The sequence below is a fragment of the Phocoena phocoena genome, chromosome 11, assembly GCF_963924675.1.
Source record: "Phocoena phocoena chromosome 11, mPhoPho1.1, whole genome shotgun sequence".
In the NCBI taxonomy this organism is placed as follows: Eukaryota; Metazoa; Chordata; class Mammalia; order Artiodactyla; family Phocoenidae; genus Phocoena; species Phocoena phocoena.
In genome coordinates, this window is record NC_089229.1 from 99,370,817 (window position 1) to 99,395,875 (window position 25,059).

A 25,059-nucleotide genomic window follows, 5' to 3' on the forward strand; every position below is an offset into this window, starting at 1 on the left:
TATCTCCCCTGGGTAGTGTTTGGGACCTTGGTGTTACCCAGGGGCAAGGTGTTGAGGCAGGAGCGCCTTGGGGTCAGAGGGCGCTGACCTTCTTCCTCTGCTCTGCCCTCAGGAATGAGACCGTGATGCACCAGTTCTGCTGCCCAGCCGCCGACGCCGAGCAGAAGCCCGCCTGCTCTGACCTGGCCTCCCAAAGGTGGGAATAATTGCTGGACGATCCTCCCTTCCCCACCCCCACTGTCCTTCCCCCTCCAAGCAGAGCGCACACCAGGGCCCTACTCGGCCTCTTCCTCCCGAGTCTTGTGGGATTTCTGTTTGTTTTTACCTCCTCCCTCATATTTCCACCTCTCCGTCCTTCCTCTGGACCCCAGATGAGCGGTTCCCAATTTTTAGGTCATGACACCCTGCTGTGCAAATCCCAAACCTACGCTCCTTCCCGCTAACCAGCCCGTAAAAAGTTCACCTTTTTAAACATCAGGGGAAATTAGCTTGATTATATCTATACGTCTCACGTGGTGGCTTGTCCGGCACCCGAAGGTGCCCCACCAATAATAGTACCCATCCTACCTCTATATCCAAGATTTGCATTTTTCTCTCTAATCTTTCTCCTTCCACAAAGGAGCCAAGGTAACTTTGATTTGAAGGTTTGTCATACTGCGCTGGGTTTGCCGACCACCTGGGAAGGGAGGGGGCCCACTGAGAAGTCAGGTCTGGAGTCCTGTCCCAGGCTCTCTTCCCTGCCCTGCTCTGCATCATTCGCCCACTCTCTCTTTTCTCCACAGGCTCTCTCCATCGCTTTCGTTCTTCCCCTTCCCTCCATCGTCCACCGCCTCTGACCCTCCGCCTCTCCTCCTCCCCTGCGTCGCGTCCTCTCCCCCCGGCTCGACCTGGAGCTGCCCCCTCTGTACTGGTCACACTTTGTCCTCTTCTCTTTCCCCCAAGTTTTCCATCTCAGTTCAGTGCATTTCGACCTGGAGTTGCCCCCTCTGTACTGGTCACACTTTGTCCTCTTCTCTTTCCCCCAAGTTTTCCATCTCAGTTCAGTGCATTTCGACCTGGAGCTGCCCCCTCTGTACTGGTCACACTTTGTCCTCTTCTCTTTCCCCCAAGTTTTCCATCTCAGTTCAGTGCATTTCTCTTTTCTTTCCTTGTTTTTACTTCCCCGGGGGTCAGGATACTTGGATTCCAGCCTGAAATGCACCCCATCTGCAGTCTCCTCTTGTTGGAATGAACTTGAGCAAGTTCCTGGATTCCCCTGGACCCCACCTTCCCCGTTTGTACGATGAAGGGGCTGGTCTATGTTAGGGAACAGCATGACTTCTCATCTCACCGAGGCTTCTGGGCTGCTCAGGGCCTGGACAGGCTTTAGGACCCGTCTCACGGGAGGGCAGCAGAAGGCTCAGAGCCGCGAGCACCCTGGCCCAGACCTGCTGCCCTAAGGGCTGCCTCCAGGTTGGAGCCTCAGTGATTCCATGATCCCTTCATTCCTTGGGAAGTAACTGGGCAGTCATCAGAGATGGTAGCCGGTGGGCTTGGGGATGGAAAACCTCCCCCGAAAGGTGTTACTGCTTGTTTTCCCTCAAAGGGAGTCCGAGCGGGTTGGGAGAGGCAGGACCCTGGGGAGGCAATGGTGGGAGTTGAGCCATAATAAGGGGCCCACCCTGGGGATCCAGGACTGCAGAAGGCACAACCACACCGGCGGACAGAGGCGAGGGGAGGCCAGAGCTGTGCCGATGCCCAGAGGTCTCGGGGCCGAGCTCTGTGCCCAGGACCTAAGGAGAGTGAGGCCACCTGGATCTCGAGGGGCTCCCCATCCAGGGGGCATGCGATGCCCCCAAGTTGAAAATGGCCTTCCTGGAAACTGGAAGGAAGAAGAGAAACGGGAGAAAGAGATGGTGGGAGAGGAAAGGAAAGGGGGCCGAGAGTGAGTGGCCCAGAGTGATGGACAGCAAGGAGGGTGATGGACAGCAAGGAGGGTGATGGACAGCAAGGAGGGGGGGTGATGGACAGCAAGGAGGGAGATGGACAGCAAGGAGGGAGGGTGATGGACAGCAAGGAGGGAGGGTGATGGACAGCAGGGAGGGTGATGGACAGCAAGGAGGGGGGGTGATGGACAGCAAGGAGGGAGATGGACAGCAAGGAGGGAGGGTGATGGACAGCAAGGAGGGAGGGTGATGGACAGCAGGGAGGGTGATGGACAGCAAGGAGGGTGATGGACAGCAAGGAGGGGGGTGATGGACAGCAAGGAGGGAGATGGACAGCAAGGAGGGAGGGTGATGGACAGCAAGGAGGGAGGGTGATGGACAGCAGGGAGGGTGATGGACAGCAAGGAGGGGGGGTGATGGACAGCAAGGAGGGAGATGGACAGCAAGGAGGGAGGGTGATGGACAGCAAGGAGGGAGGGTGATGGACAGCAGGGAGGGTGATGGACAGCAAGGAGGGTGATGGACAGCAAGGAGGGGGGGTGATGGACAGCAAGGAGGGAGATGGACAGCAAGGAGTGGGAGGGCCTAGCCCCATCCCCTGGGCGGTCACTCTCAGACACAGGAGAGACTTCTTCCTAGAAATGTACTCCTCGGCAGGGAGGAGAAGAGAGGAGCTGTCTGCTCTGTCTCTGCCCAGCAGGCCACCTCAGTCCCGTCCACCTCCATTGCTGCCACCCAAGCACCGGCATCTGGTGAGGGTGGATAACAGGGCGCCCCCAAGATGCTCGCGCGTGGCAGGCGCTGGGGACGGAAATCTTCCCTTGGGTCTCCCATGCCCCTTCCTCTCTCTCCCGCTCACCCCTCCCTCTTTTTCTCCAACTGCCTGGCCTCCTACCCCGAAGCCCTGAGTCCTGGTCGGAGGCGGTGGGAGGACCTGTTACCGGAGACAGAGGCAGTGTACTGGGGCGGGGCGGGGTGCTGCCCCTTCATGGGGGCCGGGCGCCAGGGGAGCAGGCTTCTTATACCTCTATTATCAGTTTCCCATGGTGGGGCAGTGATGCTGGGAGGGAGGGTGGGAGGTGGGAGATTCTCTTTGTCCCCGAGGGCCTGTGACACTGCCCACTGCCGCCCTCCGTCTACACGGTCCAGATCCTGTCTGCTTCTGTTCCCAGTTATCCCAAGTCGTCCCATCTGTCTGGCCTGTAGTTTCCTGCAGTGTGTTTCTGTCTGTTTGTCTGTCCGTCTGTCTGATGTCAGCGTCTCAGCTTCTCTGGGAGGAGCCCCCTGGGTGCCTTCGGATGTCCAGTAGTCTGCGTGTCAGTCAGTCTGTCTGTTCTTGGCTTCCTGGGGGGATTCCACCCCCAGATAAGTTTTCTCCCTTCAGACTCCCAACATCCCTGTTCCCAACCTTATCTGTGACCTTCCCAGCCCCTCCCTTCCCTTTGACCAGGCGTCCCCGCCCCCAGAGAGCATACCCAGTCCCTCCCCCTACCCTGCCCCCCCAGTCACTTGAAGGAGGTGCCCAGGTCAGAAGCCTTGTGTGCTGCGAGACACACAGTGGCTGGATTGCCAGGCCCTCAGGGCCACGCTGGGGAGACCCTGGGCTGGGCTCTGAGACAAGCCAGCCCCTCCCACTGCTCAGCCTGGGTTCCCACCAGCTCAGCAGGGCCCCGGCCGAGATGGCCTCCTCTGGGGTTTCCAGGGATAAGCCAGGTGGTCTCTACAGGGGGCCCAGTAAGGACTCCGCGCCATCAGTCAGAGCTCAGGGTCAGGGTCTTTGGTGTGTGAGTGCAGGGCTGGCCACCTCCCTCCTCTGTACCTGGCCGACAGTGACCCAGGTCAGCAGAGCCTGAGGTGCCACGCCCTCCCTGTCCCCACCCAAGCTGTGGGGCTGAGAGTCCCCTTCCTGAGCCGCTGGCCTCATCCCCGGCGAGTGGCGGCCCATCACCCCTAGCGCCTCGGATCAGACGCACAGAGACGAGCTGCTGCAGCCTGAGGAAAACCCTCAGCCCAGGGGAGACCTGGGGGTCCCCCTCCCAAAGCCCCAGTCCTCGGGGTGTGTGTGTGGGAGGGCTAGGACGGCCTTCCCCAGCTACCCAAAGGGCAGCCCTGGGGGATGGGGTCAGGAGAAACTCTGGGACACGGAGCCTGAGGGGAGCAAGGGATGGGCACAGTGGGCCAGGGGACGGGGTGCAGTGGCGTGGTTATGGGGTTGGCGAGATCTCTGAGGCTGGACCACCCGTGCATCGCCCCGGGCACACAACCCATGCTCCCCCCCCCACCCCCGCTGCCACTAATGACAGGGCTTTATTCCGGGCCACTGAATAGGCCAGTAATCACAGCCCTGCTTTCTATCCATGGGCTCTCCTCCCTCTGGGGCTCTCAGTGACGTCAGGAACAATGACCCTGGAGCTGGTCGCCGCGTCCTGCATCTAGAGAAATAGTGGCCCATTTGTCTCCGTGGGTGGCAGTGGGGCCCGAGAGGAGGAAGGCTCGCTTCTGTTAGAGTAATGACAGGAGGTGGCGGGGGAGGAGGGGTCAGGAGGGGGCCACTGGGCAGGAAACAGAACCACCCCCAGCTCTGGGGAGGGGGAGGGTCTGGGGGGCACGCTGCGTGTTGGGTCCTTCCACTCGGATGGAAGAGGCACTAATATTACGGAACATGCCAGGGCCGTGGCACTAAGCACTCAGTACTTTATCTCGCTTCATTCCGTGTGACAGCGCTATGGCCATTTGCAGATAAGGACTGGAGGGTGGAGAGAAGTTTGGGGTCTTGACAGAGGGACCCCTGCCAGCTAGTTTTGGAGCCGGAAGGTCAGCCCAGGCTGAACTCCGACAGGCAGCCGCTTTCCACGGAGCTGCCGCTAGGATTTTCTTTAGGGACATAGGAGGAATCCTTCCAGCCATTCCATTTGATCCTAAATAACATCTATTTTCTCTGATTATAAGTTATACTGCTAGTTGTTGGAAACGTGGTAAATGCAGAAGTATAAAGAAGAAAATAAAAATGGAAGGCAGTCATATAGAATGAACCACTGTTAATATATTAGTGTGTAACCTGCCAGGGTTTATTTTTCTAGGCTGGGTTTTACATTTTCCCCCCAGGAAAGAAAAAACGATTTTGTTGCCTGCCCTTCCCACGCAGGGCACCGCAGCCAAGGAGAGCCTGCCGCCCCGACCAGTCCCTCCTGATGCCCCTGCCCCCATCACCTGCCAAACAGCCAGGCCGGGGGCCCGGCTTGGGACCCCTGAGGAGGGGACACCCAGCCAGCAGCGGTGTTGCAGGGAGAGCCCTGCGTCAGCAACCACCACATCTTGTCTCCCCACCGCGGCCGGAGGCCCGATCGATGGACCAGCCAGAGTTTACGCAGGGATCACAGAGCAATTAAGTTCTCAAATCGATACAGTTTAGGCTTCAAACAGCTGGGCTCGGGGGCCACTGAGTCCTTTGCCGGCTGCATTAGTCGCATCCAAGGCTGCTGGGAACCCTGCCCCACCCCCCCAGGAAGTGGGGAGGGTCATTCTGGGGCTGCAGAACTGCATGCTCTTCCCCAGAGAAGCACAGAAAGGCCTCAGCTTCCCTCGTGGCCCTGGGTGGAGGCAGCGCAGGGGTGGAAGCAGGCCCACACGGCCTGCCCGGCCACCGATCTCTGGGGTCCTTGCATCTTCACGTCAGGAGGGCCACGGGCAGCAGAAAGGCCAGGGAGGAGCTGTCCCGTCTCCGAGGAGACCAGAGATTCGTTTCCAGAGGTCTTTGCAGGGGTTGGGGTCCTGCACCCTGAGCCAGGGCTGTGAAGACCCCCAGAGTGCGCTGCCCTGGAGTGGAGCCCAGGAGGGAGCCCTGGGGGTTGAGGACCTCCGTCCATGGTGGGCGCGGCAAACCGCCTTCAGCGCAGAGCAGCGGGCGTGGGGAGGGGCTGCTCCTCCATCTTTGCGCTTTGTGAGCAGATGCGCCCCCTGTCCTCTGAGGGTCCCCGTGTCGTCACAGCAGAGTCCAGCCCGGCGGGCTCCATACCAGAGGGTGACCTCAATGGAGGTGGCAGAGGAATTTGGTCCTGGAGCCAGGGAAGTCTGTCCCCTGTCACTTTACCCCTCCGTGCTCTTTGCCTCACCTGTGTCTTCCCTGCCAGACCCTGGAGACACAGAAGACAAAACAGATGCTGTCTGGGTGGGGACGTCCCCCTAACCCAACGGGCAGCAGGAAAGCTCTGTCCTGAGCTGCTGTCTGCCGTTCTGCTCTGTGGGACGTGGGACTCATGTCTGGAACGATCTCCTGTGTGCCTTTCCTCCCAGGCCTGGCCATCCTCCGAGATGGTCTCTCCCAGGACCTAGGTGGTCACCAGAGGTACTCAGGAAATGCACCTGCCCAGGGGGTGGTGCCTGGGCCGCCATGTGAGCCAGGCCAGGCTGGGCCCGCCTCCAGACAGCCCGCTTCCCGTCAGTCAGCAGCGTGTTTGGAGCAGGTTAGAGAATCCCTCCTCCCTCGGTGTTTCTATTATGTGTCCCTGCACCCACAAAAGGGAAGGAGAACGCTAGCTGTCATGTGCTGAGCGCTTGCTGCGTGCCATAGATACGGGTCTTATTCAATCCTCACCGAAAACTCATAAAATGTTGTTATTCCATGTTACACACACACAAGCTGAGGCTCAGAGGTGATGAATGACTTGTCCACGGGCCGTAAACCCGGAAAATGGCACAGCTGGGACTTGAACCGCGTCTGTTACGGCTTCTATCACTGGAGACAAAAGAAGGGAGGGCTTCACTGGTGCAGGAAGTGAAGTGTGGCCACCACCCTGCACAGCCCCTCCCGGAGAACCTGGCTCTTGGTCCAGGGACCGAGAGGTCGGGGCCTTTCCCTGCCACCCCACTCCCAGCAGGAGACTCAGGCAGCCTTAGGTAAACACATCAGTACAACTGGACTGAATAGAGAAAAGACCAAGAGAATATTTTTAGAGGAGAAAAGCTCTAGGCTTTATTATTTAAAGAAATAAACATGGGAGTTCCCTGGTGGTTTAGCGGTTAGGATTCTGGGCTCTCACTGCTGTGGCCCGGGTTCAGTCCCTGGTCGGGGAACTGAGATCCCACAAAAAAAAAAAAAAGAGAGAGAGAGAGAGAGAGAAATAAACATAACCAAGATAATACTTCCAGAATAACAAAATGAAAGCTATCACAAGGATTGGCGTTTATTAACGCAGAGTGTTGTCCAGTTTGGGGGGAAACAAGTTCTTGTCCCATTTGCTGAAAGCTTCTTGCTTGAATCTTTTGGATACTCTCGTTTCATTCCCAGAAAACGTGGCCTCTCTTCGCAGGCCTAGAGATTCTTCTAACCTCACTGTTTCCTGTGCTGTCTTGTTTTCTCCTCTGGAAGGTCATCTTTACCTGTTCATTTATCTTGTAACCGATAGCACAACTATGAAAATGACGTAATTCCAATAAGCATTTCTGATGGATGACAGAAAGAGTTTTAAATGCGTTTCCTCAGACCCCCAATGAGGAAATAGTCTACAGCAGGAGGGATTGCATGAGATCAGGCATTCTTCAAGAATTTACCGCCTTTGAGAGGCATTGGAATGGTTTAAGAAAGGAGATTTTTAGAGATTACTTTTGTGACGATTAAAAAACAAAACAAAACAGGAAAGACAGCTGTTGGTGAAGGAAGACGTGTTTTTCTGTCTGGAGCCAGGAGAAGTGTGGCAGAGCACAGAGAAGGGGTCCACGGACTTAGAACCACAGGCCATCAAGGCGGCAGAGAACCAGGAAGCCTTGGCCCTTTACTGCCCAGACAGGAGACCCAGGAGAGGAAGTGCCTCACCCCAGGTCTCCCGCTGGTAATGCTGGGGTCACGCGGAACAGGGAGGGCTCAGGCCACCCGACAGCGCTGGTGCCCCCCGCCCCCGCCCCGCTGCTCTAGGCCTCAGTGGCCTCAGCTATCACATGGGTGGTGGCCGGTCTAATCCCCCCAGACTGATTCTATAGGACGGCAAGGAGCTGCCTTGGCCGGATGAGGCATCCACATCCGGCCAAGGGACCAGGAGCGTTTGCAAAGCAGGATAAAGCAAAGTGCTGTGACCTGAACAGGGGCGCCTGGGCGGAGGCTCGTGGGAGGAAGCAATGGAACCTGAGTCAGAGGAGGGCTGGGAGGGTGGCTGGCCACGGGGTTTCTTTCTCCATTTCACTTACTGTGAAAACACAAAAGGCAGTTTTAAAGGAGACCAGCCTCACCTCACAGGCATGATCCCACTGCCCTCGTGTGACCAGCTGTCTCGTTTCCATCCCCGTCGCCTCCCCAGGGCGCGGCCTGGGAGCTGGACTGGGCCCGCGGCAACGAGGAAGCGTTGGGTGGCAAGCCAGCCTCAGCCTCAGCTCGCTATATGCAGCGTCTGCCAGGTGACAGGCTCCTTCCCACCCTCCACTCCACCGATCCTCCCCACAAACCTTCAAAGTCACAAGGACGAGAATCCCTGCGTCCAGTTTTCAGCCGAGGAAATGCTCAGGGAAGGGCAGCAACTTGCTCAGGTTCTGGAGGTGAAGACAGAGCCCGTACAGACAGAGGAGCGGCGGGGCGCCTCTTTCTTGTCACTGTTTGACGGGCCTCGGGCCCCCTCCTCCCCCCCCGCCCCCCACAGGCTGGCGGGAACTGGTGTGGGCACCGGGCCCTAAGTCTAGGCTGTAGTCTTGCAGGTTTGGAGAATCAATTAGGCGTCCCTGTGGTTCTTGGATTCCAGAGGGACTGACTCACCAGAAACAAATTCATGAGAGACTGATGTATCACACTAGTATGAATTTACTAATTCGTAACAAGAAACGATTCTGGTAAACAGGAGACTCTTAATTACTGACCAACAAAGAACTCTACAATATAAGGGAATACAGAGAATTCCCTTTCTTCTCTGAGGGCGGAGAGATGAGCACCAGATTCTGTGGATTCCCTTCTAGGTCGGAAAGCAGGAGGGTGACGAGGTGGGATAGGAGTGCCTGGGCTGGAAGGTGAGCTCAGGAAGCCTTCAAGGAAGCACGAGGATGCAGTGCAGTTGAGAGCATGGACAGAGTAACTCAAATCCAGGTTCAAGTCCTGGCTTGGCCACTTACAAACTCTGTGACCTTGGTGCAATTACTGAAGCTTTCGAATCCGCGATTTTCTTATCTGTCCAATGGGGACAACAGTAGCACTTAGCTCTTAGGGTGGTTGGGAGGATTCAACAACATGACGTGTGCAAAGGTGTCTGGTATATAGTAGGCACTCAATAAATGCTAGCTGTTTTAAAGTTGGATTTTTCAAGAGCACAGAGGGAGACATCAGTTAAGATCCAGGAGTCCCAGGAGAAGGGGTCTAGAAACTCAGGTGTGACTGAGAAATACTTAGAAAGAGTGGGCCGACTCCTTCAGGGGATGGGGTCCCAGCAGGAGCCCCTAGTATGGCAAGCAGGAGAGGACCCACTACCCTGCATCTTGCTCAGGGTCGTTGAGCTGTGCCCTTCAGGGAGAGGGTCCAGTCCCTCCTTTGGACAGCAGGTGATGGGCATGGGGGAGGGGGCTGCTTTCAGACGTTTCTACTCAAGCCTAGCCCGTGACACACAGAGTTGGCTGGAGAGAGAGAAGCAGGGTGGGGTGTGGGGGGGTGACTCAAGAACTGAGGGACCAATTTGGGGAAGAGATCAAAGAAGCTAAGAGCCCCGATGAATGACAATGAGGCAGGGCCAACAGGCCTGGAGAGGAGATTTTCTAGATGTCAGGGCAGGGGAGGAAATCCTTTAACCCAGCACTGGGCTGTCACAGTGCAGCAAGGATGCGATTAAGGGCAGAGACATTTTATCAGGAACATCTAGCCAGCCGACAGTTTGGCTTCCTCTTAACAGGAGGAGACAGTTTAGCCCCCGCAGGGAAAGGTTTATGGCCTGGCACTGACCACTGCCCTGCCTGGGAGGGGGTGGCTCCCCATGCTGGGAGCTCTGGAGCTTCTCCCCAAAGCCATTGTGTCCCGCATTGCTGGCCCTTCCTCCCAAACACTCTTGGAGATGACCCGTGAAACCCACAGGCATGTGCGAAATTGCCTGGCCATTCTGATACTGTGAGCTTGGAGTGGTTTCTACTGAAGCAAGAAAGATTGAAGCTAGACATTAGGAAGGACTTCCAAGAGGAAAGGTGAAGATAAGGAAGGTGACCATAAAGAAAGAGGCAAGGAATCTTGCTCCATAGTAACCTGACAGATGTCTACAGCAATGTCCTACCCTGCGGGTGATTCTGCCATTTCCATCTCTTGTGTCACAAGACTCTTGGTTTTCGGCAAGCACACACCTGACTGCCACAGGCACCTGTAGGCCATCAGAGACCTTTCCCCCGATGTGGGGTGGAATGGGAGGAGGTGGGAGGATAGCCTTCCCTGAAAATGGCTCAGGACCAAGGAAACGTAGGAAACATCTCTGCTGGGTGAGGTAGGGCTGGTTTGGGTGGAGCTGGAGGAGGGAAATGGAGAGACGTGGTCTCATGCCCCGCCTCTGGGATGGGCTGTCCGCACATGGTTTGTGTGGGCCACCATCACAGGGCTGTTGGAGGGATCCAAGAAGGACCAGATGAGGTCTTTGCTCTCCAGGGAGAGCACAGCAGCCCAGAAGCCAGGGAAGCACAACAGGCCCAGATTAGGGGAGGAAACCTGCATTTACCGAGCATCAAATAGGTACCAGAGGCTTTATGGTCATTGTTTTATTAACTCTCCCAGCAACATAGGTATCCCCACCTTACACGGGACGAAACGAGCTCAGCGGAGTTAAGGAACTAGCCCAGCTCCACACAGCTAGTGAGAGGTGGGATTTTAACCACAGCCGTCTGTCTGGTTCTTTAATTTTTTATATAAATTAATTATTAAAAATTAAATTATTATCACACATTTATTTATTTATTTTTGGCTGCGTTGGGTCTTCGTGGCTGCGCGCGGGCTTTCTCTAGTTGCATCGACCGGGGGCTACTCTTCATTGCGGCGTGCGGGCTTCTCATTGTGGTGGCTTCTCTTGTTGCGGAGCACGGGCTGTAGGCGTGCGGGCTTCAATAGTTGCAGCACGTGGGATCAGTAGTTGTGGCTCACAGTCTCAGCAGTTGTGGCGCACGGGCTTGGTTGCTCCGTGGCATGTGGGATCTTCCCAGGCCAGGGCTCGAACCCGTGTCCCCCGCATTGGCAGGCGGATTTGTAACCACTGCACCACCAGGGAAGCCGGTGCTTTTGCTTTTTATCTTATTTGACAAAATAACATGTTGTAAATCCTGAAAAGGAAAACGATGGTTGCTACTTATATAGGGCTTAGAGCATCTCATATACATTACTACTGCGATCCTTTCCTAGAGAGGAAAGTAAGGCCCAAGGAGGTTAGGAGACTTGCCCAAGGCCACACGCGGGTGCATAGCAGAGCCTGGCCGCCTGGCGCCAGGTCTGCGTTTGTAACTTCTACCGTGCTGTGCTGAGCTATGAGTTGGCTGACACCGCCTCGTGTGCTCCCTCCTCTCAGGGACCCCAAAGGCATTCACACCCTTGACCTGGCTGCCAGCGGCTCACAGGCCGATGCTCCTCCCAAGTCCACCTCTGCCAGCCTCACCTGGCATTTCCATGGGCTATTTCTGCATGGCTCCGGATGGTCCGCATGGTGCCTTTGGAAATCGTTACCCATCTGGCCACACGGGGCCAGAAGCAGGGCTCCTTAGGGAGCAAGTCCATCTTCTCACTCGAAAGCCCTCCTTGCTGCAGGAACGGGCACAGCCTGGCTGCGTCAGAGCCCTGCCATCTTTCCAGTCCGGCCTGGAGCTGGGGGCTGGGGGCCGTCCCCTGGGAGGGCCTCCTGCCCCTTCCTGGGCTCTGCTAGACCCTGAGAGCTCCCCAGCCGCCCCCGCCAGCACAAGGCGCACTTGGCAGTGCCCCTGCCCAGCAGCCAACGCTGCTTATGCAACATGACGAGGAGGAGATTCGCCCCTAAGGAGAAGCTGGGGATGATAAACACAAATCCAGGGCAGGCATTCCTCCGAGGAGAGAAGGAGGAACCCACGGGTATGGACGGGCTGTTCCTTGAGCTGGCTGCAAGCGAAGGTTTTTCTCTGAACCTCGTGGGCACGTTATTCGTATTTGCATGTATCAGATAGTTCATAATAAAAGGAAAACATGGACTAGAAGCCAGAGCTCGCTAGGCTGTAACCATTCAGTGCAGCTGTGAGGTGACCGTGGGGTGTGTCAGGGACAGATTACAGGCCGTACTTCTGCAGCTTCAGTCTCAGGGTGGGTGAGATGGGAATGTGGGCAGACACGGGAGGTAAGAAAGCCCGAGGTGTATTCAGGGGCTCAGAGGGGCAGGCGCTTGGGAGCTGTGTGCGGTGCGTCAGGCAGCGAGCGGGGCGCGAGTCCTTAGAGCCTGATTTTGCTTCCAGATCCACGTCTACTGGGAGTAAAACAAACACTCAAAAAGATTAGGCTTCCAGGGGCAATAAGATGGCGTTAGTCCGTGTGGCCCAGCTTGTGAGTCTGTGAGGGAGGCGTCCTGAGGAAGCTTCTAGGTGAGGCCTCCCTGGTGCTGGCGTCCCGCCGAGGAGTGGGCTACGCAGGGGCCGTTTCCACGTTGGACTCTGGGGCCCCACCGTGACTGGGCCTGGGTCTGGGGAGGGCACAGGCCCGGAGAAGGAGTGTGACGCCTTCAACAAGAAACCCGCCCCCCACCCCCCAGACAAAGCAACCCAGCCAGCACCTTCTGGAGCAGCTGCGCAGTCAAAGCCTGGAGTCTCCAAGGAGCCGCCGGGACAGACAATAACTCACTCTCTCAGGGCCTTGGGATGTGTCACAGCCAATGAAGGCAGGGCGGCCTCCGCAAGTGGACAGCAGGGAAGACACAGCCGCCCTCCTCCGGGGCGTTCTACTGTGAACTGTGGCGTCCAGCTTGGATGACGCAGGGTCAGGGAGGCGGCGAGGATTCTGCTGTGGCCCCGCGTGTGGTGTGAACAGGAAGGTGCGGGGCAGCCGGCATTTCCTAGCCTGTGCTTGGAATCGGCAGCGAGTGAATTTGTTCCTTACGCTGGTCCTCTGTTCACTGCAACCTCTCCCCAGTACCATCTGGGACACCCAAGGACACTTGACTCCCCTTGCTTGGCCTTTATTCTGACCACCTGAGATCACTTTATCGATTCAGGAGAGGGAGAGACAGGAGTGTTTTAGTAAAGGCTGAAAAATCTTGAGATGTGAGGCTTTTTGTTAGATTTTGTCTGGAAAATGCCTAGTTTCTTTGTCCCAGAAGAGCTTTAAGAAAGGCTGGCAGAGACCGAGATAATCTAGTGCAATTGGTCAGGCCCTCTGGGGGAATCTTCTAGCCCAAGGAGTCCTCCAGCCTTCAAAACACTCCTGGCTGGGTCTCCGGTAATTGCTGATCTGGCCTTTGCAGGGAGGGGAAAGCGGCCCTGCCTCCCCGCCCATCACCCCCACCAAACAGCCGCAGGGGCTGGGCCTCCAGGCTCCTCCTCGTGCCTTTCTCTGCCTTCGTGCCAGGACCTGGGGGCCCCCTCCCCTGAAGTCTTCCCCTCCCCAGGCATAGCACCCTCCTCCCTGGCCCTCACAGGCTCTGCAGTAGCTCCTGTCCCCTCAGCTCCTGGCACTGGGCAGGGTCTGCCTGGGAGCCCGGGGAGGACACCACTGCCGGGACCGGCTCCCTGGCAGGGGCTGCACAGCTGCCCTTCCTTCTCCCTCATCCTTCCTAGGGACGTATTTTCCACAGTGGCCAGCACACCAGCCTAGGAGGTCACTTTGTCTTCCTCACTCTCTTGGAAAGGAGATATTCACACCCCCATTTTGCAAATGAGAAAACTGAGGTGCAGGAAAGTGAAGTGTTTCGCTCGAAATCTCCTGACTAGTGAGTCGTTGGACCAGGGGCCCCCTCCACTCAAGCTCTCTTACCCGTGAGCGAGGATCCGTCGGTTTTGAGGGAACAGTGACAGGTGTCTGAAAGCCCTGTGGTGTGTGGAGCCCTCACGTTTCCTCTGTATGACCAGAGCTGCCTGCAGTGCTTGGTGCAGCCCTCAGCATATGGACAAAATCCACGATCATCCCTCCAGGAGAGCGTTTTCAGCCCGATCCGCGGAGTCTGTAAAGCCTCTGAAAGTGGAGGTAAAGCTTGGCGTGTATGAAATCACGTGCATTTTCTGGGAAGAGAGTCCAGAGTCTTTATCAAAGACATCCGGAGCCCAGAAAGGCTTTGCAGGTCTGGGGGCAGGGAGACCAGGGTAATCCTGGCTGACAAGGAAAAGGAAGGAAAAAGAAAAGCTGGGTCTCCATCGCTGACTGGTGCCTCTGGGAAGGAGCTTCTGAGTTCAGGGTGCTGGATGCTTACTAGAGGGTGCTTGGGATCAACACCCATGGAAGGGAGGGCAGGAACACGGCATGGGGCAGAGAGAGAAGTCAACCCGTGTTGCAGGTCCACCAGAAGCCTCGGCTAATCCCACGGGGGCTCTGGAGGGAGAGTGACGTATCCAACCCATGTTGGGTCATATGGCTGACCCTCCCCTGATGACGCTGAGTCTCAACACAGATCATTCTGGTCCTGTGTGCATGTAGCATCCTCCGAGAAACTGCTTGTTCCCCCCAGTTCTCAAAGACTTTCATTTCCCGTACTCACGCCCTGTGTTCTCATGCGTGGCATAACCTCCGTGGATGGCCCAGGCCCCTGTACGTGTATCAGCCTGATGTCATGTGGGTGCAACCAAAGCCTTCTAAGAACCTCTCATTCTGATGCCACCCACATTCTACTTTTCCCTTCTCAAATGGGTGCCCCAACCCAGGCAAGACTCTTGTGACTAGCATCTCCCATGTGTCAGCAGTGACCTTAAGTTTCCCCAGGCTAGTGGACTACCATTCAAGGAATCTGTTTCTGCAGCTGGATATGAAGCCCAGGACAGCCAAGTTCATCAGGATTCCTCTCCAGAAGCTCAAGCAAGGGGCTTAAAAGAAGCTCTGCTTGTCACAGGGTGAATCCCATTCACATGACTCCTGTCCACGCGCCAGGCTGCCTGAAATTGGACCCGCTAGGGATGCCGGCTTTATGATGTGAGGTCAGCCTGGCAAATTCTGGAAACTTAAGGGACACAGCCTGTGTCTTGGGAGGAGTGATGCTCTGGGCGCTGGAACAATGGACTTCCAGTTCCGTAAGAGACTGTGGATTGAGAGATGGTCCTTCCAGCTATGACAGCCTGGGCTGAAGATTTGAGCTTCTGTCCCTGTGCCCAAAGCACAAATCCACACAGCCAGCACTGGACAAACGTCCACCTAGGGCATGCCCCACACCGTGGTGGGTGAATACACACAGGTTCCTCAGAGGCCATGGATCCCATGACTTGGTAACTCCCAAGACCAAGGCCCTTCACTGTGTTCTTTCTCCAGTGGGTGGAGAACAGTGGTGGGAGCTAGTCCATCTTCGCTCCTCTCCCTAAAGACCCTGGGAGTTAGTCGGGGGTCTGGGAAAGGCCACGAGGAATGAGGAAAAACCCTATTATTTCAATTTTGTGAAGGTTGACAGGAAGGCTAAATATTGAGAACCTCTTCCACTCAGGAATGCTCCGTGCTATTTTTCTGGGCATTCTTGTGGGACTCCATGCTATGGGGTTTCAGCTCAGAACACAACCACCATTGCTATGAACTACCGTGTGCCAGGCAGTGTACTGGGGCTGTGCCAGCTGTATCTATTCCTCACAGCGACTTTGTAAAGGCATTACAAGGATGCCTGTTTTGCAGATGAAGAAATAGAGCCACAAGGAGATTATGTAATTTGCCCAAGGTCACATCATAAGTCACAGAACCCGGATTCTAACCCAGGTCTGCCTTCCATAATCTTTGTCTTCCACTGACAAGCCTAAACCTTGCCATATGGATGACAGTAGTCTTGGGTTTCCATCACCACCTCCCACCACACAAGTCTGTGGAGTATTAGAAGGAAGGAAGGCAAGGATGGGGTCCCCTTTCCAAAACTTTTCATTATATACCTGGGGGGGGGGCACAGTCTCTCAGGTCCCTGTGCACATAGGTGGGCAAAGACAGAGTTGGTTCCACCAGGCAGAGAGCCTGGAACCTTGGGGCTGGTGGGCCCTGGTGGTCTGGCCTTGGCACTGGAATCCAAGCTCCCAGAACGTCCAAGCTGGAGGGTCCCTGGAGATGAGTAAGCTCCCGTGAGGTGGCAGGTGAACGTGCTGGCTCAGGAGGACACGAGCTACCCGAAGCCACAGAGCTAGTTAGAATGCTGTGTGTGAGTGTGTGAGTGTGTGTGTGAGTGTGCATGCACGTGCACATCCTGGAGATGACAGTGGGGGCCTCCTATCTCCCAGACCCTGCGGATGAGCTCAGGTGAGAAGGCCTTGGAGCCTTCGTCCATATCCAGAGTGGTGGCCCACGAGAAAGGTTATTTTAAAAATGTGTTTTGTTTTAACGTAAGTAGTGTCTTTGGGACCAGGTGACCCCAAGAAGTGTCAACAGGAGAGTGGCGGATGAGACACAAAAGAGAAGGAAGCCAATGTAGGTTCATTAATGATCAGGTCACTGCTTTGGGCAACTGGGGTTCAATCCCATGGGGCACTTCTGGGAAATGGTGTGAAACGTGTCTCAGGGCTGTCCTGCCCAAGAGACAAGGGAGCTGGGGTATTTGTCTACCAGCCTCCACTATCGTTGGTTGAGTACTGCTACTGAGGGGCATCAAGAACCTCTTGCCAAGCATCCTCCAGCAGCATAAAGAGAGCAAAGGGCTATTTTTAAAGGTGTCTGGTCTCTAAAGACTCTTGAAAACCTTTTCGGGTTAAGAAGCCTTGGGCATCATCAGTACCAAGGACAGTGCAGAGAAGAGATGGGTGAGACCCAACGCTGTCCCCAGGAGGCAAGCTGTGCTGGGGGTGGGACAGGGCTACTTCCATGGGCCCTGCGGGAAGAATGGCCGTGTCCTATCACAAGAGGAGCTGAAGTTAGATCTTAAAAAGAACTTCCTGGTGATACTAGTGAAAAAGCCACGTACTTAGAGCTCATCCAACTATACAGCTTGATTGATGGCCACAGAAAAAATGACCAAGCAAAGAAGCATGGAGTGGCAAGGAGTTTGAGGCTCCCCGTCACTAGCGCTGGCCAATGAGCTCTTCTTTATCTATGTTTGCGGGGGTGCAGGGCAGTGCTGGGGGGACAGATGAAGTTGAATGAAGAGAGGATTCTTCACTCCACCCTTGCTTGTTCTAGCACCAGGAGGCTCCAAAGTTTGGGTGGAAACAAGAGCTTGAAAAGGTCCCTTCTCTGGCACGATCTGGGGCATCTTACATGGGACAAAGCCGTGGAAGAAATAAGCCCTAAGGTTGACTGGCCCTAAACCAGAGCCAGCCCACCTCCCTGGGCCCCCACTCCTCATACGCGAAAAAGGGAGATGGGAAGGATGAACTAGATAACCTTAGAGACTCCGTCCACTGCTGAGGCCATGCCAGTAGCCTTGGGTTCTCTTCAATTCATCCTTCAACAAGTGTTTATTGAGCCTTCGTTGTTTGCTCAGCACTAACCGGGGAGAAGGGATTCGCATAGAATACAAGCGCTGGGCTCTGGTGGGGGCGGGGAAGGGAGATGGGGGAAATAAGAGTTAAGGTTTACGGAGCATTTAGTCTGTGCCGGGCGCTGTGCTAAACACCTCACATACGCTGACTCCCTTACGCCTTGCATGACCCTTGCATGACCCTGCAGGGCAGGTACTAGTGCCTCCTCTATACTGATGAGGAAACCAGGGGTCAGGGAAAAAGCCGCTTGACCAAAGCCACACAGAAGTGGGGCTGCACTGGAGCCCACGCCGTGAGCCGAGATGCTTCTCCTCTGTGAAGGAGGCGGTGACTCTCTGGTGTTCTAGCAGATGGAGCCTGAAAGCTGGAAACACCGGAAAGGCTTCATGCGGGAGATGGCTCAGCACTGGGCCTTGGGGACGGGCAGAATTCAGAGGCTGGCCGGGGAGCGGAGCAACCTGGGTGTAGCAGCCCCCCGGGCAGCCAGTGTCGTCTTAGAGGAGGCGGGTGGGCAGCAGCTATGGCCAGCCTGCTGGTGGCTCCACAGGAAGAGAGTAGGGGCTGGGGAAGAACAGATACTTCATAACCCAAGCCAGGATTATAAGCATCACTCCTCCCCCAGCCCCTCTGGGCAGTCTACAGAGGGAGCTGGCTCAGCGAGGATCGGCTTCCTCCCAGCTACTTAAGCCACTGGCCAGAAAGCCAGGCCATTGGTAATTACGGTAGTTAACACACATAGAACAGGGACCAGGGGCCAGGCCATTGGTAATTATGGTAGTTAACACACATAGAGCAGGGACCAGGGGCCAGGCACGGCTTTAAGAAATTTAACTAGCGTAAGCCTTCCAGCATCCTTATGACGTAGGCACTAGTATCATTCCCGCTTTATAGATGGGGAAACAGAGGAAACGTGAGGTTACGTAACCTGCTCAGGGCCCCAGAGCCAATAAGAGGCAGGGCCCAGCCTGGAACTCAGGTAGTCTACCCTTAAGCACCTGCTCTACCGCTTCTAAGCAGGTTCCTGAGCTGCGGCCAGTGCCAGCCACTCCCTCCCTCTGCCCCCCGGGGACCCTCCGCAAGTTCAGGCTCTCCTCCAGGGCTGGGGCCCTTCCCTAATGGGGACCGCAGGAGGCCCCCACTAGCCCCTCCTTTGGTGAGGCCCGTCGCTGCCAGAGGGCCCCAGCCCCCTCCCCCGCACTCACATGCACCCCGCCCCTCTCCCCAACCGAGCACCGTTGCCTTTCGTTCACAGTGACGGCTCCTGCGCCCAGGCCGGTGCGGGCACGGAGGACTCCGTGGCGGCGGCGGCGGCGGCGGCGGCCGGCAGACCCAGTGCCCACGCCCCGAAGGCTCAAGCCCAGGAGCTGCAGGAGGAGGAGAAGCGGCCGGGGGCGGGGGGCGCCTCCCCGCGGGCCGGCCTCCACTGCGCGGCCTCCCCCAGCAGGCAGCAGCCTGTCCCGGCAGCTGCGCTCTGCGCCCGCGCCCCTGCCGCCTCCGATTACGAACTCTCCCTTGACCTAAAGAATAAACAGGTACCCAGGGCCTCCGAGGGGGGTGGGAAGGGTGGTGGAGGGCCCTGTCTCGGGCGCTGTCCAGGGTACCAGGGATGCCCCTGTCTAGGCCGCCTCTGCTGCAGGCAGACCTCTTTGCCTCTAGTTCTCCCAAACTGGACCAAGTGACTGCCCTTCCCTGCAGCCCAGTTCCTCAGGCAACCAACCTTCCGTGGCAAGGGTCACCCTTGTAATGCCAGGCCCACAGGCAGCGTGTTCAGGGCTCTGCCCCTCTTACCACTGCAGGAAGACCAGCTGCTGACACTTCCCACCCCCAGAAGAGATGGCCCAGCTTACCTGCCCACCCAAGGGGCCAGCCCCATGCTCAGCACACACAGGCTTACATGAGGTTTGAAGACAGTGGTCTCCTCCAGGTAGACTGAGGAGTCCCAAGATTAGCCCAGACTGGGGGAGTCCAAAGACCCCCTTATCGGAGAACAAATTTCACTGAGGAGCTCTGAGCCTCCAGCTTCCATTCTGTGAAGCAGGAGGAGAAAGTAGTCAGTCACTGGGTCCCAGCTGAACCCTCCAAAATGATAACGGCATGGCTTGTTTGGGTGGGAAATTAAGAGACCTGAAGGAAGATCTGTGTGTGTGTGTATGTGCGAACGCATCTAGAGGAAGAATTTATGACCTAATATTGCTAAGAAAGAGCATGGAGCACAGGTGTGGGATCCAATCCTTGTTCTTATTCCAGTTCCTCTGTGACTTGGGAAAATGCCAGTTAAGCATTCTGGGCTTTGGTTTCCTTATCAGCAAAATTGGGAATTAGATCTTGAATCATCTCTGAGGTCCCTTCTAGCTCTAATAGGTGTAGGTTCTAAAGAACCATTCTTTAACCCAAAGGACTGTGAGTTTTCGAAGCGAAGCTAATAGAAAAGTCACTAAGACTGAGTCAGGCCCAGCCAAAGTCTTTTCTTCCTTTCAGCATAGATGTCGAGCTATCATCCAAGGTCCGGGGCTGCAGGCGGTGCGCCAGGCTTCAGTGAAGTAGTTGACAAAATCTCCCGTGATATCTACGTGGACGGGATAGGAAGTGGGTTAGTTGACAGTATAGTCGGGTGGGCCGTTCTCAAACGGAATTGTCAAAAAACACTGATCTTTCTATCAGTGCCAATGCCAGGGTCATTGAGTGGGGCACTGTCCTTGGTCCTGCCCAGGTCAACCATTTCGAAAAAGGACTGATGCAAAGCTGAAAGGGAAAAGCTAATACCTTGATGACAGAATCCCAGATTTGAATAAAAGAAGAAAACTCATTAGGAAGTATTGTTTAAGTGGAAAAAAAATCAGATGAAAGAGGGAAAAATCTAAAGTTCTGTTCTTAGCTTTGAAAATCCCACAGCACTACTATAAGATGAGCGGGCTTGGTCGTGGGTGAGAGGCCTTCGGGATTCAGTTGACTATAAGCTCAAGATGCGTCAGTAGCCCATGAAGCGGTTGCCAATGATATGGTCCAGCAGCCTTCACAGATGGGTGGATAAAACCCTCCGTGTAAGGGCGCAGCTGCCTGGAGCCCCACACTAGTTACTGGTCAGGCTGTCTGGTTCTAGGGGTTTCATTTAAGAGGGAAAAAGAGAATCTTGAGGTTCTAAGGTTCTTCTAAGAAAGAAAACAACTGGCTGGGGTCATACAGGGAAACTGTAGACATGAAAACCAGTTTTAGACATGGAAGAGCTGGATGTGAATTGGCGGGATTAGATTATTTTCTATCATTCCAGGTAAAAATAGTGATACTAATGCGTGAAACTTGTAGGAGAGGAAGGGGTTTGTTTTTAGCTCCGTTAACAATTAGAGCCGTTAAAAATGTAGACTGTCCCGCTTCTGAGGCAGAGAAGGCCCATGCCGGGGCTGGGAGGCAGTCCATCTGGAACCGCATGCTGTGATGTGGGCGGTCAGCTGGCACAGATGACAACGTCCTCTCAGTTCCACTCGGCTCCGCCCCTTGAGGACAGAGACCGTGTCCTGTTCATCCCATCCCCTGGCGTCCAGCAGAGTGCCTCGGGCAGAGTAAGAGCTTAGCGAGTGAATATTTTTTGAATAACTGCGATGCGTAAAGCAATGAGGGAGTGGGGTACCAAAAAGAAAAAAAACATGGTCCCTACCTGCTCCCCAAAGAGATTTCAGTTCAATTTAAGGAGTATCCTGTTAGTAACACCAAAGGGAACTGGTGCTTCTGCTTGGGCAGGGAATTAGTTTAATTCTAACTCATTAGTGGGGCAGGGAGGGTTGTGCAGGGTTCTGACGGGCACTGTGGACCTTTTTCATGGTGGGCATAATTCTAGTAGATGGGTTTGCACGTCAGGCCAGCAGCAGTGGGGCAGGAAAGATGAGGGCTGGTACGGGTGTGGTGGAGCCCTCGTGCCCTGGGGAATAGCCCGCCTCCCCTGGCCCCTGTAGCTCTCCAGGCCAAGACAGGCTAGGGGTGGGAAGGGGAGGGGAGAAAGGGACTGAGGGGAGCAGAGTGGCTAAAAACACAGCACACGTTTACAAAAGATGGAGCTCCACAACTCTCTCTTCTGCGGATGAACTGTGTGACCTTGGGCAAGTTGCTTAACTTCTCTGGGCCTCAGTTGCCTCATACAGCCCTTTGCCTCTACCGCTAACATTCCTACCCCCCTCCTACTCCTGCACTGGCCTCATTCACTCCTTCTCTTGCTTTAGGACTTGCTCTCCCGCACCTTCCTCCTCGCTGGCAGCTCTCCCCGCCCTCCCAAGGCTGTGTTGGATGCCCCTCCTCAGTGGTCCCACAGCACCCAGGCGTTCCCTGACATAGCCCTTCAGCCCAGGATCACCATTCCTGTTTACTTGACGTCTCCTTTAAGGCAGGGCAAAGACATCCATCATGACACCCCTGGTGCCCCTGATCACCATTCCTGTTTACTTGACGTCTCCTTTAAGGCAGGGCAAAGACATCCATCATGACACCCCTGGTGCCCGACATGAGAAGATGCTCAAAGGATGAAGAGGGGAAAGTAACAGTTCAGTGGCCTGAAGGGGATGGGGATGGGCATGAAGCCTGGGCCAGGTCCTGACTCTATCTCAGGCTTCTTAGAGATCCAGGATTTAGTATTCTGCTGCTGTGACCCTCGTGAGTCACCCACATCCTGTGGTCCTTGGGCTGGAAGGGATCTGGGACAAAATCACTATCTCCCCAGTTCACCAACCTGCCAGGCCAGCTCCATCGGCCAGTCCAAACTCCCAGGTGTTTTCCGTGGCTCCTCTCTCCGCCCTGCGTCTGATCCAGCCCCCCACCCCCCATGCTACTCTTAACCACTTCCCAAGTCCCATCCTCTCCTGCCATCTCCCCCGCCCGGGCCCTAGGCCTGTGTGCCCCTGGGGAAGCCTCCTATAGACCCTCTGCTTTGACCTCGTCCCCACACCACAGCTGCATCACAGCGGTCACGGTACCGCACATGGAGGCGCCCACGGCCCCTCGTTTTCTAGGGGACAAGGACTTCAGGCTCTGCCGCCCCCAGATCCGCCCCCACATCCTGCCTTGCTCCCACTCGGGGCTCCAGCTGTGCCTCTTGGCTGTCCTTTGAGCCCTCATGTACTTCGCTTCCTCTGCTGGGAACACTCCCCACCCATCCCCGGTCACACTCACCTGGGTGATCCCTACTCACAGTTCAGTCTGGGCTCAGAGCCCCCGAGCCGGGGAGTGTGCTGTTCCTGAGTGCCCACGGCGGGCTCTGCCGTGTGGCCGCGTCCCCCTCGTGAGGGCAGGGGCTCTGTCATGCCCAGGCTGTCGCAGACCGAGCAGATCGTGCTCCGAACGCCTCTGGGGTGCCGTTCCCTCCGCTGTCGGGGGAGCAGTGAGCACTGCCTGGGGGTGAGCCCCGGGCGCTGCCGGCCATGCCCGCCATTGTTCCTGCGCCCAGCACAGCCTGGCGCCTCGAACTGCTGGGTATTGGAGGAGCACAGGGATGGACGAGCCAATGAATGAATGAGGCCCCCAGGCTTCCCTGTTCTCCGTCCCGTGTGCCGACTGGCCCCCTCCCCGAGGCCCCACAGGGAGGAGACTGTCTTCCTTTGCTTGCTCTGCCCTCAACTCTCCCATTTCACCTCAAGGTGATCCTTGGGGCTCCACCCTAGAGGGAGGGGGCATGCGGACCCCTTGCGGGGAGGTTCCTTTAGGAAGTGGCCATGGCAAAGATACAGAGGGTACGCATGTGATTTCCAAATTCAAGTTCTCTAGGGAGTTTGTGTCCTGTTCTCTGCGCCTGTGGGGGAGCACCCACTGGAGCCCATCTGGGATGTCCAAACTGCATAGGTCTCTGTGTTGTCCAAGCCCAGCGGCCGTGGAGCTGTGGTCACAGCATCCAGGCCCTGCTCCTGAGTCAGGGTCCTGGGTGGCAGCAGCTCTCTGTCTGGAGAGCAGATCTCCTGGACCCCAAACCTCAGGGTCCGGCCTCACCATGGGGCGTCTCTCAAGGGGAGAAGTGGTGGCCATGTTTCCAGGTCACTGTCCCGCTCTGGGCCTCAGTTTGCTCACTTGTATCTGAGGCTGTGTCCCGCTCTGAAGGTGAGAGCACTACCGTGGGTGTGAGGGCCCCAGTGGACCAGCCTGCCGAGGGTGGCGGTGAAGGCAAGATGTGCCAGGGTGTTGCCCTGCTCCGTGGTCTCAGTTTGGGGAACGGCAGTGCACGGCGGCTGTGCTGGGCCCCATGCGAGGCCTGGGGGCACCGCGATGTGGAAGACGCAGTCCTGGGTCTCAGGGAGCTCCGGTGCCAGTGGCGGGCGCTGACACAGAACGGTACAGGCGACACTAACAGCACTGCAGCACTTTCTGTTGCGTCATCTCCCCCGATCTGCACAATGTCCCTGCGGGCTAGAGACTGTCACTGCCCCCATCTTAGGAATGAGAAGACTGAGGCTTAGTGATGTTAAGTGACTTGCCTAAGGACACATTCCTAGGTATGCACCCCGGTGCAACCAAAACAGACCCCACAGTCCACGATTTTAACCCAGAGCCCTCCCCATCTGCTGCCACCGCGGTGAAGGGGTAGGTTCTGCGGAAGCGATGTGCAGGGCACTGCGGGATCGTGGCACAGGGCAAGTAGCCCGACCAGGGTTCAGAGCAGGCTTCCTGGAGCAGCCCCACCCGAGGGAGTATCTGGCTCAGGGAGCAGCTGAGCCGTGGCTCTTCCCCAGCGCCCCTACCTGGCTGCATCGGGAGAGGGTCCCAGGGCAGCCCTGCTCCCCAGCAGGCCTCTGTGCCCCTTGCCATGCTGAACACTTTCTGTGTTTTGGACGGTGGTCAGGGAGGTGGGCACACAAAGAACAACCCTGCTCAGTGCAGGCCACCCGTCCTGCGGGCCGCCCCTCTCCCCTCCCCGGACTCTGCCCGGGAGCCTCAGGTGAGGTGTGTGGTTCGCCTCGCCAAGGTCTGCAGACTCACACCACGTACTGCTTTAATCTTCTCAACTGAGAAATCCTGGCGCACGTGGGACCCGTCCCCGCCCCCTCACCCGGGCCTGGTGCCCCAACGTCCCTCAGAGGCCCTGTCGGGCTCAGCCATGCAGCAGCTTGGAAGAGGGAGACCGTTCTGATGAACACTGAAGGCTCGTTAGCGAGACAGCCGCCAGCCCCGCCCACTGCCTCCCCAGCAGGAGCCGAGGGATGGCTCTCCTGGGAGGAGGGAGGCCACAATTACCCAGGACTCACGGGTATTCGAGAGAAGTGGGCGGAGCTGCTCCTTGGCCGGTGGGCCCAGGGACCCCTCCCTCCCACGAGCTGGTCCCTCAGCTCTCTGGCCTGGCCCTGCTAAGAACAGGGTCAGGGAGGTGAGAGGGGCCTGGCTGGGGCGGATGGAGCTGACCCGGGGAACCACCGATTCCCCACGGCCTGTGACAATGGGGGGAGGGGAATGCACATGGGGGGCGGGGCCGGTGGTACAGCCTTTGGCTCCAAGCCCAGACCCAGAAGACAGCCTGGACTGCATTTCCCCTGGTGCAGAGGAGAGAGTTCACTTTAGTTCACGACCGCAAACATCGATTAAGCCCCAAACACGGGTCTGGCTCAGCGCTGGGCACGGGGGATGCAGAGGCGGCTTGCGCTGT

General features: G+C 56.6%; 1 protein-coding gene across 1 annotated transcript in view; it reads left to right on the forward strand.

Annotated features, from left to right (window-relative positions):
- Nucleotides 1-25,059, forward strand: part of IQSEC3 (IQ motif and Sec7 domain ArfGEF 3) — a 95,698-nt gene that overhangs the window by 29,720 nt on the left and 40,919 nt on the right. Inside the window, exons 2-3 of the mRNA XM_065887188.1 lie at nucleotides 113-196; nucleotides 18,703-18,982. Of these exons, the coding sequence (XP_065743260.1) occupies nucleotides 113-196; nucleotides 18,703-18,982 (364 nt within the window). The remainder of the gene's footprint in view (nucleotides 1-112; nucleotides 197-18,702; nucleotides 18,983-25,059) is intronic.